This window comes from Xiphophorus maculatus, chromosome 6, assembly GCF_002775205.1.
Source record: "Xiphophorus maculatus strain JP 163 A chromosome 6, X_maculatus-5.0-male, whole genome shotgun sequence".
Lineage (NCBI taxonomy): Eukaryota > Metazoa > Chordata > Actinopteri > Cyprinodontiformes > Poeciliidae > Xiphophorus > Xiphophorus maculatus.
The window spans coordinates 1,028,617-1,047,177 of record NC_036448.1 but is presented as its reverse complement, the minus strand read 5'-3'; the positions used below and the strand labels follow the sequence as shown (position 1 = coordinate 1,047,177).

The following is an 18,561-nucleotide window of genomic DNA, read 5'->3' as shown; positions in this document are numbered from 1 at the left end:
CTGTTTACGCTGCACTTGGCTACTGATGAGCTCTACCGCCTCCATCTTCTCCCCTTACCCCCACTTTATGTTTTTTAACCTGGTTGTAGGGGTAAAGAGCACTGACTCACCCCCTTTTCCTCTCCATTTTCTATGCCCCGTTCTTGCCCCCTCTCCTCCTGGGCATCACCCTTTCACCCTGTATACTTCCGGGGATGCTTAGATTGGACCACCTCACCTATATTGACCTGTCTAGACACCACTGCCTTGCCTTTTTGTTCCACGAGAGCAGCAGAGGAAGGGGAAGGTGGTGGAGAGGTGGGAAGGCAGGTTAAAAGTCAGAGTTGCCGGGTGACGTTTGTTACCATGCAACTAATAAAACAGAGCGGAAGCAAAGGGTCACACCGATGACCCTCCCAAAGCCCTGTGGTGTCACACTGCTGACTCTGGGTCAACTCAGACCCTAACGACAACCGTCAATATGGCTGCTTTTGTTCTTCAACATAAGCCAACACTTTGTAGTGTAGCTTGAGTCCATCCAAACACCATGTTTAGAAGTATAGTTATTTTGTCTCCCCAGTATATTTTCAATTTGGGTCATATCTTTCATACATTTAAGTAAGATCTGGAACAAGTAAAAATTTCAAACTGCATCTGTCATTGCAAAATCTCAGACTGCGGGGTGCTGAGTTGAGTTGATTTTGACTTTATTGAACATAGTGTAAAAGAAGAATATAAAAAGTTGTATACAAAAAAATTAAAATCAGTCTTGGATGCAGTTGTCCTGGGTTTGTTTTCCAGTCGGTGGCTTTTTTCTGTCTCTTCTCTGTCCTCCCTTCTGTCCACTTAATGTTAAATAAAGGTCATTAGAGCTAAAAGGAAGGGAAATAGTTTTGTGGGTTTTTTTAATGAAAATATTTGTAGGTTGAGTGTGGTTATTGCATTGTAAAATCGATTGAGTTTATATAGCACCAATTCACAACATGTTATTTCATAGTAACTTACAAAAAAGTCATTTCAGTTCAGTAACATACATTCAAATTTATCCTAGGTATCAACAAGTGCATTAAGTTCAGTTTATTGTTCAAATTTGTTCAAAATGAATGAAACCCAGCAGATTGCACAGAGTCATTATCAGTTCAACAGTTTGCACATCATTGACCTAATAGGAACGTAAATTTTACTGAACAAGGTCAGGCCTGGCTACAACACTGCATCCTGATGTCAGCCAGCTCATGAGTTCTCAGTGTAGTCCTCCATTTTTATTTGTTAATTTTGTTGCTAGGTCCCGTTCGTTCGCTCAGAAACGCACCTCAGTGAGCTCCTGGACGGGGTGTGCGACAGCATGAGTGACTATGCCCTCTACATTGACCCGAACACCCACCACAAGCAGTACAGGAGATTCGCTCCAAGAGTCAGTGGATCCTCAGAAGACTTCCCAGACTTTGAAAACTTCAAGTTTGATGGTCCGGAGGCATCCAATAACCTGAAATTTGCTGTAAGTTCACAACAGCATTGCCAAACTGTTGAACACACTATAGTTGTGACATACAGTACATGATTATTCTATTTGCATAGAATGGACTCACTGCTGACCAAATTCTGTTTCATGTGTTGACTAAATTATTTAAACAGCTGCAACATGTCTCAATTAAACTTGAAGGTGTTGATGGTTCTTTTAGAAGTTATACAAAGTTTTAAGCTGATGCTTAATATTAGAAAATCACCTTCTATACTTTTGTCTAGAAGATTTTGATTGATGTTTGCAGTCAAATTTGCTGTAAATGTACATAAATTTAAGATAGGGGACAGACTGTAGGTACCGTCCCCTACGTCCCCTGCTGTCCCTTACTGTTCCCTTACTGTTCCCTACTGTCGTCCAAATATTTCTCCATTTTTAGCAAGAATCTGGTCTGTTGTTCATGTTTCATATCTTTGTGGTTTTAATGATATATTTCCAGTTGAAAGTATCCAAAAGCATATCCTTATTTTTAATCTCCATAAAAGTTGCATCTTTAGAGAATGGAGCTGTCTGACAACATCAGTGTGTAAAATAAATAATTTCAATGAGCTCAACAGTCTCCTGACCCATTGGATAACATGCAAATGTTTTAGAGTTGAGGCGTTAACAAAGTGGTGCAAAGATTATTAGGATTGGAGTTTTTAACATTTCTAAATTTAATTATTTTTATTAACGTTGGCATCAAACACAGAAAAACTGAAAAATTAGGTCATCATGCCTTCTATTTACCATGGCAACCGTCTGTTTCGATTAGCCTAAAGGATTCTGTTGTAACCTAGAAAAAACGTTGAGCCAGATCCAGAACTGTGTTCACATGATCCTGGTAGCTGACCACTTCTTTACCAAATGCTAAAACTGCTGAACAGATTGGCAAACAGATGGGGAACATGGCCGCCACTCTGCGCTGTCATACTCTTCATTGTACATAAAGACATGTTAAACTGTGTGTGTGTGTTTGCATGGCTGAGCTAACTCAGCCCAGTGTCTCCCCCAGACTTAGACATATCTCCCCACTGTGTCTGTTTTTCTTGGCAGTGTGAGACGCTGGTGGAGGAACTGGAGGACGACATCATCTCTTTGCTCGGCCGGGATGAGGGAGATGTGCAGAAGAAGTTATGCAGCCGAGTCTCAGGTAGTTCATCTGTTCTTTATTCCTGCCACTGTTCTTCTCTTGCTCTTTAGGTGACGTGGAACCTGTTTGGAACAGCGTTGCAATGGTACATTTTTTGTTGGATTTAATGTCATGACAAACTAACACCAAGAGCGTCAGTATTTTCTTTGGGCTTTTCTTTAATGAAATGACAGCTTTTATGGATTTGTTTGTGCCTCTAAAAGTACAATGAATAAATAACAGAAAACAAACACGAAAACCAGAATCAACTCTACAAAAATGATCACTCCAAAAGTAAAATCTTTAAGTTGCTAAAAAACAACAACAAAAAAACAAACAACATTTTTTTTTCCCGATATTTGTACTTCTGAAGTCAGGCAAAGTGAACCAATCAGAAAAAGAACCGTTGTGGGTAGACGTTTTCAACAACTGGATATGAGGGCCTTTAAATGATCAGTTTGGACAAGTCCTTTCCAGGGTGGAATTATCACACAATTCCAGTATTTTTTTTCTTAGAGTGAGACTAACTAGTGATTGGCTGCTGCCTCTTTATTATGTTTCCATTGCAAATGTTTGAAAAATATTGTCGACCTTCTGCCAATGTCTAAAGAACACAATTTTGCAATTATGGTGTCTCCATGAAATAACAAATGCAATTAAAATCACATGGGAATAAGCTTGTTCAAATAACAAGTCATTGGTGTCTCATTCAGGCATTGGAGTGACTAGCCTCTTGTCCTTGAAGTGGTTACGTATGCAGCGTTTTGGGGAAATTGTAGTTGGAGACTTTACTCATCTTGTGTTAGTTTCCATTAAGCAAATTTATTTTCCGAATGCTAGTGTGAGCAGTTAGATGGTCAATGGAAATACAGTTAGTGAGAAGGACTAGGTCGGTGTATGGTTCAAACAAATTCAGTGCCAAGGTAATTCTTCTCGATAGAATGTGTATCATATGCTCAACAGGAAGAGCGGCAGACATTCACCTTAAAGGGCCTATGTAAGGACAGAATGTAATTGTTAAAGGAAACATTATTCCTTCAATTTGATTTATTTGAACATGTTGGCCTAAATATGTTGTAATTTTCCTATTAAATAAAAAAAAATTCAGTTTGTGATATGTAAAAACTATTAATTACCTCAAAACATGTATGTCTTTCATTATATTTTTCACCCCTGCAATGCATGCTGGGTTGATGATGCGGTCAGGTCTGTTCTGTACTGGAATCTACAGAGTAAACACAAGAAAGCTAATTTTACAGGAGTTGTTTTTTATCATATTGCGTTTGACTCGTGTAAATTTAGATAATGTCACACTGTGTCGCTGTTGGTTGTAATTGAAAAACATTGTGAGGCAAGTCTTCATCGGTTTCCACATGAAAAAAAGAAGAGCGCTGTGGGAAAGAGCCGAACACATCTTCTGACTCTCAACATTTCTGTCCAGAAGACTTTGAGTCATTTGTAGGAGCAAAACTGATGAAGGATCTTAACAGGTGGTCGTTATCCTGCAATCTAAAGCCAAATGCCATGCCGATAGTTTTTATCCACAATGCACTTAAACCCCACCGCTGGCTAGCGAGTGAAAGAGACTGGGAGAAACATCAGAGACAGGCAGCACTGGAAACTCTTTTGAATACTATCAGAGCAATTGCTGCTGGCACCGGTACCAGATGTAAAACCACAGCCTCGAGTCCAGACCTAAGACCAGACCCAAACAGGAATTACCAGATCGAAAACCAAACCTGACACAGAGAGCATCAACTACTTATGGGATCACACAGTCCAATCAGAGGTACATGTCCCTCAGTGTTTCATTCATGAAGCTGAAGGTGGAAGCAGCATCAAAACATCAGCTCCTACAGCCATCTCTGTCCTCTTCCTGGTGCTTCTCATCTTCATCACCTCTTGTGATTTCTACATTCCCATCAATTTCAGTGCACTCCGGTTCAAATTGAAAAGGCTTAATGGCGTTACTCATTGCACTTTTGGTTGGATGGAGTTAGCACAGTTGGGCCTAGCATACATCATTTACCCACAATACTTTGCAGTTGTGATGTTGAGTGACAGTATTTTATTAAAATTTATAAAAACCACAAAACCTACAGAATTTTTACTGTATTGTTTTTCTGTTTCTAAAATAAATATTTCTCAAATAAATATTTATTTGAGAAATAAATATTTGTTACTATACTATAATTGTTACTACAACTAATCATGGATCCCTTTAAGTACATCCCAGTGTAAGTAAAGTGACCTGCATGGTTGGACTGAAGTGCAGAAATTGGTTCCAATTGTCGCCGTTGTATTATGAAATTGTGTAATTTTGTTCTTAGCCTGATGCCATTCACCACCCTGGCAAACTTTTCACCCACCTCTGCATGCAAAACTATTTTGTGATTGGTCAGAATTTTGTGGGTGTCTTTGAAGCAGGATATCTGTGTTTGTTTTTTACAGGTTTTAGCAATTCACCTTGAGAAAGGAACTAGTTAATGAAGCCTGGTAAAGTAAAGGTACAAAGTGCAACACAGAACTGTACAGAAAATCATTTCTGCCTGTAATGTAAATCACATTTTTTTCTGCACTCATTTAAAGATTATTTATAGATTAACATATTGGCATGTGTAAGATAATTTATTTATTGATTATTTATTTATGTATATTCAGGCATATTGAGTTACTTATATCACTCTTAGGTATATTTATTTATAAACTCTATCTCTTATGGTTATATTTGGATTAATATTTAACACATTGCTCTCTGGGAATATGGAGTATCAGGCCCTTTGATATGGGCTGTTAGGTTCCTGTATGACCGGTGTCTGATCCTCATTGGTGGCAGTAAGTCGGGCTCGTTTCTGGTCAGTCTGTCGTGGTGAAGAGAGAGCTGAGTCAAAAAGCGAAGCTTTCGATTTATCTGTCGATCATCTATGGTCATGAGTTTTGGGTCATGACCAAAAGAACAAGGTCGGAATGGGTTTTCTTTGTAGGGTGTCTGGGCTCTCCCTTAGAGATGGGGTGAGAAGTTCGATCATCCGGGTAGAGCTGCTGCTCCTCCACACAAGAGAGAAGCCAGTTGAGGTGGCTCAGGCATTTTAGGGTTAGGACGCCTCCTGGACGCCTCCCTGGTGAGGCGTTCCGGGCACGTCCCACCGGGCGGAGGCCCGGGGAAGACACAGGACACACTGGAGGGACAATGTTTCTCGGCTGGCCTGGGAACGCCTTGGGATTCCCCTGGAGAAGCTGGAACAAGTGGCTGGGGAGAGGGAAGTCTGGGCCTCCCTTCTTAGGCTGCTGACCCCGTGACCCGATCCCGGAAGAAGGTTGATGGATTTAACACATTGGAAGGAGTAGCTTATCAACTAATAAGCAATTTTTGCTTGGGGATCAATAAAGTATATTCTGTTCTAAATTAATGACATTCATATCTATAATGAGTATTGGTAAACCACAACTAGATTTACTTTTGGAAGGATTTTTTGTGTAGTGCAGTTGGTTTATTAAGTTTGTTACAGTATTTTTACTATTGAATTTTAGTTTTTATTTAGATGTCAGTGTTTCTTGTCTGGGGCCACCTTGTCTTGTCAAACACTGTCCATTTGCAATTAGTTGGACTTTGTCCAACTGAATTGGCACTGGAGCAACCCTTTCTATGAAGAGGAGCTGCAGATTCAAGGCAAATTATAATAATGTAATTTTGGCCTACATGTGGCAGAAATGGTGTGTGCAGATCCCCGAGGAGATCTGGAAAAGGACACATCGGGGTTGCAGAGGATTAAACAAACAGCGGAGGAGAGCAAAAAGGAAGAAACAACAGAGGCTTTTGGAGAAGAGAAGTTATAAGCTGTTTCTCCCCTCTGTCACCATGGGCAACGTTAGATCAATGACTAACAAAATAGATGAATTAACATCGCTGTCCAGGAGCCAGAATGAATACCGGGAATGTAGTTTAATGTGTTTTATGGAGACATGGCTGCACCCGGACATTGCTGATTCCAATGTTACCATCAAGGGCTACCGGACTGTTCGGGCAGATAGGGATTGCACCGAGAGCGGTAAGCGGAAAGGAGGCGGGCTTGCTGATCTAGTCAACAACCGTTGGTGCAATCCTGCTCATATAACGGTAAAGGACAGAATCTGCTGCCCGGACGTTGAACTGTTGGTGGTTGGTCTTCGTCCGTTTTACCTTGTAACATAACCACTATGTTTGTTTTTTCCTAAATAAATACATTAAAAAGTAAATGTATCAACCTGTCGTGTAGAACAGTTGCTGTGATTTCATTGTTAAAAAAGTATTCAATTTTCCACTGTTTATAACTGATTTCGGGTAAATCCTGATATGTTCAGGTGTGTGTGAAACGAATGAGTAATTAAAAAAGGGGCGTGTGCGTCGGCGCAAGAGGCGCAAGCGGGGAGGAAGACGCTGACCGTGGGATCTGTGCAGCGGGAGTTTTGACTTATCTGATCGTTTAAAACTAGTAAAAATCAAAGGAAAGACATCAAAAACAGCTATCAAAGATCGCCCGTGCCACAGATGGTTTGTTAGGAACTGGATCGGAGTTTGCACCCAGGAAACCGCTCCCGGTGCAAGTGGACGCCGACAGTGCGAGAGGACGCCACCGAGGGGAAAGAGGAACGCTCCCGGTGAGATCTGGACTGTACTTTTCTTTTTGGGGATTTTTGGTGGTACCACTCTTTTTTCGTATCTTTTTGGGGAGGGGTTTGGACGCTAGGATTTTTCATTTTTGATCGGGACTTTGGGGAAATACTTCCAGGACTTTGTTTATTTTCGAGGATATGGAACTGCTTTATGGACAATAATCTCTTTGAAAAAAGGATTGGAAAAATTTGGACATTTACTTAATTAGGTCTTGTGCTGTTTTAAACCGAGTAACCATAATTATTTTTTTGAGGGAATGGGGTTATCGCTCTATCTATTAAGATAACCATTATTATTTTGTAGTTTGTAATTCTAGTTGAATAAATCATTGTTGCTAAGGATCAACTTATTTCTATTTGAGTGATTTGGGTATTTATTTATTTATTTTTCCAAATTAATGGTGTAGCATACCTTACCTGATATCTGGGACAGATCCCCCTTGTGTGTGTTTGTAAGTTCTGCTTTAAGCCGAATGTAACAAAATGGTGGCCAGTATGGGGACCAGGATAATATAATTTCAGGTTTCGTACTACATTAGATAACACAGTTAATGAGAATCCTATAGTAGATTTGAATGTATTTGTTTTGAGTGTTTGTTCTTTGCAAGATGGATGACATAACTTCTCAATCACAACATACTGAGGAAAGAGATGCTGATGAGAATGAGGAAGAATGTGGAGCAGGTCTTGTAGATCAGGAAGAGACATTTAGCAACAGAGAGGGAGACGCCTGGGTTACAAGGAGGAATCCTGTAGGTGAATTAACTTCTCTGATTAGCTCCCTTTATGTATCAGATAATGAAGTTGAAGAAAGAGAGGATGACGAGGAAAACTATCTCACTATGTCAGACATTAATGGTATTAGGAATGATTTAACCAACATGGGGGGTAGGATTACCTCATTGGAAGAAGATTTCCGGGCATCTGTAGACAGTGCTTTGAATAGGGAGCAAAACATCAGGACATATATAGATAGAAATATTGAGGCCCTGCAGCAATGCATGGACACTGCCTTTAAAGACTTTGAAGCTAAGGTTGTAGATTGTTTGCTGCGACGGGATGGGAAGTGGAAGGCTGAAATAGAGAGGCTGAAGCGCGCTAGACTCTCTACAGAAATTCATTCCCTTGATAGTGTCAGACCAAGTCTCCCCGTGCCTTCTGGTCATCTCTCTTCTACCATGAGGCATGTTTTCCCTGAAACATCATCTCCACCTTTAGCCCTACCTGTACAAGGAGTACCACAAGGAAGTCTTGGACTTTCACACCCCCAAAGATTGGACCAAACTACTGCCTACATCCCTCCAGGAATGGTTCCAGTCAGGCCATCAACAGACAGTGGGATAGTAGACCTCCCGGCATCAACCTCTCACCTGGCAGTTCCATCATCAAGCAGAACATCTGTGGTTTACTCCAAGCCCCCTGTGCACATGGAGTTTCCAACATTTGAGGGTGCAGGAGAAGTTTCTGATGTCTTAAATTTTATTGATCAGTGTGAGACATTTCTAACAGTAAGGCCTCTGGCTGATCCTGAATTATTGGGAGCTTTAACAGCTGTCTTAAAAGGGTCTGCTCGGTGTTGGTGGAGTGTGGCTAAAAATAAGATACACAACTGGCTTGAATTTAAAAATGCTTTTTGTGCTGCCTTTCTACCACCAGACTATCTTTCAGAAGTGGAAGAGACGTTAAGAGATATGGTCCAGTTGCCAGAGCAATGTCTAAGAGATTTTGCCTTTGAGTATCAAGCACTATGTCTAAGATGGAAGCCAGACATCAGTGAGACCGAGCTGGTGAGGAGGATTTTAAACAACTGCAATCCCAAGCTAGCTGGCTGTCTTCGTGGCACAGTCACCTCTATGGATCAATTAATAAAGGTGGGATCTCAGGTTGAAAAAGACTGTGCTGGTGTTAAAATTTACTGGGGGAAAGTGGATCAGCACAAAGCCAAAGGAAAATACCCAGCAAGATCTAAGGGAAATCCCAGAAAGCCAGCCGACTCTGTATCTGTTGTTCAGCGAGGCCCGGGTTCCTCCCTCCTTCATGTTCCCATAGAAGTGCGCGACAGGATGTACAATGCTGTGCTGGATACAGCATGCACCTATTCCCTGATGAGAAATAGTCAGTGGAAAATAATTGCTAGAGAAGGGGAGGTTTTGAAGCCAGCTGACAACCAGAAGTTTGCACTTGCCAATGGCAAAACCTACAGCGCTTTAGGGAAAGCCACAATCATTTATGGTTGGCATGGGATGATGTGGTCGTTGGAGACTTTTGTGGTGGAGGATAATAACCTCACCTTTCCCATTATCCTAGGTCTCGACTTCTTGTCCAAAACCTCTGCCATTATCAACCTGGGTGACCACACCTATGGGGTAAAAGGGCCAAAAGGTTATACCTTTTATCCTTTTTCATTTTCAGCTGCTGCCAGAACACCTGTGCATGATAGTCATTCTCCCCTAAATCTGATCTTGGCCCTGCCATTGGAAAAGGACAAAGTACCAAACACAGAGTCGTATCCCGTGAAGATAAAACATCCTCCAGAAGTCCAGAAGGTTTTGGAGGCCTGGCCATCTGTATGCTCGGATACATTGGGCAGAACATCTGTGGAAGAACACAGAATAATGACCACAGATGAAATACCCATCCGCTGCAGAGCTTACCGGGTGTCTCCTTTCAAGCGGCAAGTAATAAAAGAACAGATTGATGCTATGCTAAAGGATGACATTATAGAGCCATCACAGTCTTCATGGGGATCCCCCGTTGTCCTTGTTCCTAAGCCAGACAAATCTTTTCGTTTTTGTGTGGACTACCGAGCTTTGAACATCAAAACGCTTCAGGATGCTTATCCCATGCCCATCATCCATGAGCTGTTGGAGTCAATGACTGGAGCAAACATTTTCAGCACCCTGGATTTGAAATCTGGATATTGGCAGATGGCAGTGGCAGAAGAAAGCAAGGCAAAAACTGCTGTTATTACCCCATTTGGACTTTATCAATTTAAGCGCATGCCATTTGGATTAAAAAATGCAGGAGCGTCTGTAACGGTGACAAACAATCAAAAGAGATATTGAGATTGAGTCCGCAACATTTTAATTTAATAATTGTTACAAAGTAACTCCGTTAGCGGTCTCGTTCCTAACAGCCGTTAGAAAAAAAAGCACACTCGCCAACGTTCCACAACCGTCGTTACCTAGCAACGGCGGAGTGATATTGACCCCCTCCGCAACCACGTCAACCTGCGACACCACTAGTAAATAACACACAACGAAACACAAAACAGTATTAATAAACACAAAACAGTATTAATTTACCTCGACTATTCCATCAAAATGGCCTGTATGCCACACTCTCCCCCTCATTAAAAAAAAATGTCCTATGACATTTTAAAGCCCTTTTACTGGAAGTGATGTTATAAGTAAGGTACTTAACATGACATTCATTACATACATATATTACATATTATTGTAATAGTGTCCACCACTAACAGAGGATATTGTCACTTTAGATTACAAATGTCCAGTTACAAATACTTCTAAATATGTTCAGATCATCTCTCTAGTGTAACAGAACCTTAATTTCAGCCACAGTTTTTTTCTGATACCAGTCTTTTGTCTTGAAAGCACAGTCAATAAACTGTCTTTTGAGAATTCAAGTATAGTCTTTTTCTTTTAAATGTAGTTCTTAAACCTATATACAGTGTGTCTTTAACTCTGTACTTTAACACCTGGAACTACCCAGGGTCGCCAAAGTTCTTTACCGGTTGGGATCATACTCACAGGTAGTTCTTTAATGCCTAATTCCACCATGGTTGGCTCCCCCAAAGCATAATAGGTCAGCATCCTCGGACGGCGACGCTCTCTCTTTGGGTAGCTGAATGCAGGTGGTGGAACAGCTGCATCCTCTTCTTCCTCAGTAGCTGTTTCTGCAGATGGCTCAGGGCGATCCTGGTGTAGCTCCATGTCTTGGCCTCCATCTTCTTCTTCTGGTATGTTGTTCATCCAATTAGCCTGAGATTCATTCACTTTCGATGCGTTGTCTTGGTCAGGCTGGTCTGGTGTAAATGGTTCAGCATCTGGGTTTAAGCTGACAGCTCGGTGACCATTGTGCTGAGCAGGAGGAAACTGGCACACTAGCTCCATTTCCTCATCCATCTCACTGTCTGAAGATTCTTCTCGTTGACAAAGATGGCATGGAGATGTATTCGACTTAGTCTTTTTAGTCCTTTTTGTCATTTTTGAGTCTATTTCTGGGCTGTCGATTGGCAGACTGTCACAAGGGAGCAGGAGGTTCCTATGCAGCACACGTCTTTTGCCACCTCCTTCTGGTACTACTTCATATACTGGGCTGATATCACTTCTTCTCTTTGTGATGATGTGCACTTTATCTTCCCAAAAGGATCTGAGCTTACCAGGACCTCCTCTCTCTGATAAGTTGCGTACAAGCACACGCCCCCCAGGCTGCAGGTCAGCTCCATAAACTCTTTTGTCATATCCTTTTTTTCCTCTGTTCGATTCACGGGTGGCAGTTTTGGTTGCGATCTTGTAGGCTTGCTGCATCCTGCTTTGCCAATCTTTGACATACTCAGCATAGCTTTGCTGTGTTTCATTTGGCTGTATGTTAAACAGGAGATCTATCGGCAGACGTGGGGATCGCCCATAGAGTAGATAATATGGAGCAAAGCCGGTGGTGTCACTGCGGGTGCAGTTATATGCGTGCACCATCTTACATAACGACTTTTTCCAGTCAGACTTTTGCGCACTTGTGAGCGTACGGAGCATAGACAGCAGGGTTCTGTTAAATCGCTCCACTTGTCCGTTACCCTGTGGGTGGTAGCAGGTAGTGTGGGACCCTCGCACGTGACAACACCTCTGCAGTTGAGCCATCAACTGGTTTTCAAATTCCTTCCCCATGTCGTGGTGGATTTTCTCCGGAAAGCCAAAGCGAAGGGCAAAGTCATCAAATAGCTTTTCCACAACTGTTTTTGCGGATTTGTTTTTTGTGGGGTAGGCCTGTGCAAAGCGAGTGTAGTGATCCATTATAACCAGAATATACTCATAGCCTTGCTTACAGGCCTCTAGATGCAGGAAATCAATTGAAACCAGTTCGAATGGACGTGTTGTCACAATTGGCATCAGTGGTGCTCTGGCTGCTCTCTGTGGTCGTTTTGACTTTAGACACTCACACACTTGGGTCACAAAATGTTCTGTGTCCTGCTGCATTCTGACCCAATAAAACCTGTCTCGGATCAGATTCAGAGTCCTTTCGACCCCCAGATGACCCATCTCTTTGTGTAATTCTCGAAACACTAACGGATGATGTTCTTTTGGCAACACTAGCTGAGACGTATGTCCTGCTTTTCTGTATAAGATCCCATCATCGCTGATATATAGTTTTCGCCACTGCCTCAAGAGCACTCTAACATCTGCAGTCTCGGTTTTCACCACTCCTCTGGGGGGGAATTGATCTTGGCTTTTATAATGCATGACTCGCTTGATGAGAGGGTCTTTTTTTTGACTTTCTCTGATCTGTTCTGGTGTTAGTGGGGCAGGCAATGAAGGTGAAGAGGCATCCCTTACTAAGTCCAGTGTATTGATGTGAGCTGTGGTTATCCAGACAGATGGGGCATCTTGAAGCACAGTCACTCCCTGAATTGAAGCACTAATCACATCCTGAGTCACTTCTTCTGTACATTGCTGCAATAAGTCATTTATGTCCAGTGGCATGCGAGAGAGGCCATCTGCGTCTGTATTGTGTTTGCCTGGTCGATATTTAATGGTGAAATTGAAATCGGCAAGTTGGGCAACCCACCTGTGACCTGTGGCATTCAACTTGGCTGTGGTGAGAATGTAGGTCAGGGGGTTATTGTCTGTATATACAGTGAAATGAGGTGCATGGTACAAATAATCTCTAAACCTTTCACATATTGCCCACTTGAGTGCTAGAAATTCCAATTTTCCTGAATGCATGTGATAATTTTTCTCAGGTGGGGTCAGTGTTCTAGATCCATACCCGATGACAACCATTTTGTTATTCTGTCTCTGATACAGAACTGCTCCCAACCCTTCCTGGGAAGCATCAACATGCAGAATAAATGGTTGGGTGAGATCTGGATACCCAAGGATGGGAGGCTCAGTGAGTTTGTCAATAAGTGTGTTTATTGTCTCTTGATGGTTCTGTGTCCAGTGAATGGGAGTGTTTGATGGGAGGTTACCTTTATTTCTTGCAGTGTTGATGTTCCGTCTGTCTTTTTGCTTTCCTGATGGTGGATTTTCAGGTTGATTTTCCGGTGGACTAGCCAGAAGCTGGTAGAGGGGCTTAGCTATTCTGGAGAAGTTGGGTATATATGTTCGATAATAGGAGAGAAATCCCAGCATTTTTCTCAGATCTCCTACAGTTGTGGGGGTTCTCTCCTTCAAAGTTTGAACTGGTGCCACTTCTGCTGGATCCATCGTGTAGCCCTCACCAGAGACAAGACGTCCCAGAAATCTCACTCTTCTTTTGAACACCTCACACTTCTTTGGGCTCAGCTTCACTCCATGCTTCTGGTATCTTTGTAACACAGTTCTCATGTGGTTGAGATGATCCTCAAAACTTGGGCTGTGAACTAAATTGTCATCCAGATAGGGCTGGCATATCACATCTCTTAAACCAATCAGACATTCCTCCATGCTTCTTTGGAACTCTGCTGGGGCAGCACTCAAACCGAAGGGGATTCTGATCCACTGGTACAAACCCCATGGTGTTATGAAAGCAGTTAAGGGCTGACTTTTTTCATCCAGAAACCCTTGATGGTACGCCTTCCCCTGATCTAATACAGAGAACCAGGAGCTGCCAGTTAGAGAATCAAGCATGTCTTGGATTCGGGGAATAGGGTGGCGGTCAGGGACAGATTTTTTGTTTAATTCCCGGTAGTCACAGCACAACCTCAGACCCCCATCTTTCTTTCTCACACATACCACTGGTGATGCATATGGAGAACGTGACTGAGTTATCCAGCCTCTATTCAGTAGATCTTGAAGGTATTCTTTAACTTCCTGATGTAATGGCTTGGGAACTGACATATATGTTTTCTTCACTGGAGTAGTGTCATGCAGAGTGATTTGAAGTTTCAAAGAGGGAATTAAACCTATGTCACCTTCATCATAGGCGAATGCATGACACTCTTCTCTCAGTATCTGTCTCACCGTCTGTCTTTGGCTTTCCGTTAAGTGGCTGAGGTCAACTGGAGGATCCCACTGTGTTGGCTTCTGTTTTTCTGCTTTGCTGTTGATAATCAGGGACTGAGCTGCAGCTGGCTTTGTTCTGTGTGAAGGGTCATCTTGTTGTTCACCAACAGTGATGTTCAACTGTTGTGCATTTACAGTATAAGCTGTCTTTACTGCTTCTAGGTGCCCCAGGACTGCACGCTGATGTAGAGTAACATTATACTTATTGGTGTTGGAAATTGGGATTGATACGAATCCTGGGTTTTCTGTAGGAACTGTCATGAGACCCTCCTGAACACTGACACCTTCTGGCAGCACCGAGTCCTCCGAGGGAACAAAAAGAAGGTCCTCTCCTCTGAACTGAGTTCCAGTATTAACTTTAACATGGATGATGGTGATTTGTTCAGCTGCTAATTTGATTCGACTTCTCCCTGTGTGCACAAGACCCACATCAACCTGACTATCTGATGTCTGAATTAGTTTGACAATTGTCTGTGCAGTTTGGACAGTGACAGCAAAGGCTCCACACACATTTTGGATGACTTCCGGTTTCCTGTGTTTAAGTGTGTTGTCTCCTAGCACTTCCTCTATGACATTGTAGCCAATTATTGGTTGTTGTGCCACACTGGAGTCACTTGACACAAGTACTGGTACCAACAGGGGTTCTGCTGAGAGTGAATCTTTGCCCAGTCTAAATTCCACTTCCACCCAGCCCAGAAAAGGAATTTGTGTCTGATTTGCTGCAAGCCCAATAAGTGTATCCACCTCCAGTAGTTCATTCAGAGGTCTAACTCGCTGGTGTGGTAAGTGTAATTGTCTCCATTCTTCATTAATGAGACATGCCTGGGCACCAGTGTCCCATAATGCTTCTACTGGAGTGGCATCCATCCAACAATGAACAATGCATCTCTTACCTATGAGGTTCAGAAGTTTCTGTCTGCTCCGTGGATTCATGTAGTGAGCTGTTGGGGTAGATGAAAGTTCTGTATGGGAGCCTGGTTTGTTTGTGGTGGGACTGAGTGTTTTGTGTGGGGCTACTGAGGGTCCCGGCCCAGCAGCCCTGTCCAGTTTCCCTGCTGTCCCCTGTTCTGACGGCAGCCTCTGGCAAGGTGTCCTCCTTGACCACACTTATAACAGTGAGTGCACCTCTCCCCTGACTGTGCTTCTAGACAGGCTGGGCAACCTCTGGGTTTGCGGTAGCTGTGTGTGGTAGCTCTCTCTGTCTGATGTTTCTTAGTAATCTCCACTGTTTCCAACACCAGTTTCTTTAGTTCTAACATTTCAGCCTTCAGTCCTTCGATGAGTTTAGTTGTTCCTGCTTCCTGTTCTGTGTTTCGATTTTTCTTGGCCCCTCTCAGTACATCTTTGGTCATCACTGTGTCCCCTATCTCACTTGTGGTTGCAGCTTCTCCCATGGAAGGAGGTTGAAACTCATGTATGCCTCCTTCAGCTCTCAGTTCATTTATTTTCGGGAACCTACTCACTGCACTTTTTCTCAGTTTTTTTTGTCTTTCTTGCTCTAAGTTTGCAGCTTCACTCACCCGCTCAATTAGGACCTCATCTGATACTGCAGGATTAGTCAGGTAAGGTTTTAGTTGGAATTTTACTGCATCGCTTAGCAGTCCGGTGTCTATGGAACGCAGAAATTTCCTTTGTATCAGTTCTGGGCTGAATTGTTCGCTTTCATCCTCTTCTTTTGATTTCCAGAGCATTTTTTCTTTCAGTTCTATAGCTCTAAATAAGAAATTCTGTGCAGATTCTTTTGGATCTTGTGAGATGTTCATCAGCTGATGAAGGAGGTCAGAGGAAGAGTCCACTTTAAAATGGCTTTTTAGGATAATTTTCAGAGTGGACAGTGTCAGTCCTCTTTTGATTTCCAGCATCTCTCTCAGGTGAAGCCCTGGGCTTATGGCCCGTATGACTGCTTCCAGGATCTCAGTCTCTGAATATCCTTTCCTCTGCCCAGATTCAATTTGGTTGATCAGGCTTGTATAGGACAATTTATCCCTCTGACCAGCTTCTCCAATCTGCCCACAAATCCGAAACTCCCGCCTGAGGGTCACTTCTGGTATGTGAGGTGATGGAGCACAGTGTGGTTCAGTCTCCTCCATATGCATTGTCATGCTCAGTTTCTTCTCTAAAACCCCAATTTCCTCCTCTATGCGCTGTCGGGCTTTGCTATGTTCTTCCTGGAATTCCTTATACTTGACTTTTAGTGAGTTTAATTCACCTTCGTCAGCTTGTGTCTGTTCTGGTGTTCTGGGCTCATCCGACGTCCAGGATTCCATGAAGGTGATTAAATTCTGGAGAAACCGTTGAAACGATTCAGGTTCTTCCTCATTTCCGATATCGTCCAGTGTGGTCTCTGCTAGTCTGATGAGGGAACGCCGAGTTTGGCCAGTAAACCCTCCTGGAGGTTCATCACTCTTGAGGTGTTTACAAACTAAAATTAGCTCTGACTTCTCTAGCATCAGCAGCGTTCTGCTCACTTCGTCTTGAAGCTGCTCCATCGGTAGTTTCTCCTCCGTCTTCGGTTCGTCTCGTTTGGATTAGTTACTTTTAGCTGAAACTCCTCCTGGGGCTGGCTCGCCAAAAATGTAACGGTGACAAACAATCAAAAGAGATATTGAGATTGAGTCCGCAACATTTTAATTTAATAATTGTTACAAAGTAACTCCGTTAGCGGTCTCGTTCCTAACAGCCGTTAGAAAAAAAAGCACACTCGCCAACGTTCCACAACCGTCGTTACCTAGCAACGGCGGAGTGATATTGACCCCCTCCGCAACCACGTCAACCTGCGACACCACTAGTAAATAACACACAACGAAACACAAAACAGTATTAATAAACACAAAACAGTATTAATTTACCTCGACTATTCCATCAAAATGGCCTGTATGCCACACGTCCTTTCAACGTTTAATGGAGAAAGTTTTAGGAGAGCTACGGGGAAAGATCTGCTGTGTGTACATTGATGATGTGATTGTTTTCTCAACCTCAGCCGAGCAACACCTGAAAGACCTGGATACAGTATTTGCAAAGCTCCATAATGCCAATCTGTCCCTCAATCTTAAGAAATGCAACTTTTTCCAACGAGAACTCAAGTTCCTGGGACACATTGTCTCAGCGGAAGGCGTTCAAGTGGATCCGGAAAAAACCCACGCCATTATGGTTTATCCTACGCCAACTAACCAGAAAACACTTCAGAGATTCCTCGGAATGGTTGGTTGGTACCACAAGTTCATCTCACATTTGGCAGAAATAGCTTCACCTCTTTATCAACTGCTCAAAAAAGATGTTTGGTGGGAGTGGACAGTGGACTGCCAACGTGCCTTCATGACCCTGAAGAAAGCTTTGGTGGAATCACCCATACTGGGGCAGCCAGATTTCGAGTTACCTTTCGAAATACATACAGATGCCAGTAACGTTGGTCTGGGGGCCGTCCTTGTCCAACCAACTCCGGATGGAGAAAAGGTTATTGCGTTTGCTTCAAGATCATTGAAGGGAGCAGAGCTGAACTACTCCACCTCTGAAAAGGAATGCTTAGCAGTGGTTTGGGCAGTGGAAAAGTGGAGACACTTTGTAGAGGGTACAAAGTTTACCATTTACACTGACCATGCTGCACTAACCTGGGCATTTAATTGCCCCAGATCCAGTTCTAGGTTAACACGCTGGGTGCTGAGGTTGCAAGAGTTCAATTTTGAAGTACGATATAGAAAAGGAATGCACAATGTAGTGCCTGATGCGCTGTCCCGAGCAATGGTTTCTAATCCTGCTGGAACAGCCCAGGTAGCCCTGAATTCTGCTAAAACCTTGTTAGGTTTGCCCCTATCATTTACGGAAATCAAGGAAGCTCAGGAAAAGGACTCAGACCTAATGGAGAGGGTTCAGGATCCGAGATACCAGAGACCTGACAAGATCTCTTTCTACAAAGTTCATGATCTCTGGTACAGGAAGACCACACTGAAAGATGGAATCAAATATCAGCTGGTGATTCCCAAGTCTTTAGTTCCTCAATTTCTACAGTACTTCCATGATCGTCCACTGAGTGGACATTTGGGCAGGCTAAAGACACTCCTCCGGCTGTTAGAAGTAGC

General features: G+C 42.8%; 1 protein-coding gene across 3 annotated transcripts in view; it reads left to right on the top strand.

The window, feature by feature from the left end:
* The window catches only part of LOC102219015 (protein canopy-1-like), a 49,806-nt gene that overhangs the window by 20,156 nt on the left and 11,089 nt on the right, over positions 1–18,561 (top strand). Inside the window, exons 4-7 of one of the 3 annotated variants that reach the window (XM_023335718.1) lie at positions 1,265–1,477; positions 2,537–2,633; positions 13,307–13,391; positions 15,989–17,330. In XM_023335718.1, the coding sequence (XP_023191486.1) occupies positions 1,265–1,477; positions 2,537–2,633; positions 13,307–13,350 (354 nt within the window). In that variant the 3' untranslated portion in view covers positions 13,351–13,391; positions 15,989–17,330. Of the gene's footprint in view, positions 1–1,264; positions 1,478–2,536; positions 2,634–13,306; positions 17,331–18,561 lie in introns of those variants that run through there. The other 2 variants (XM_023335717.1, XM_023335719.1) reach the window with 2 other exon arrangements.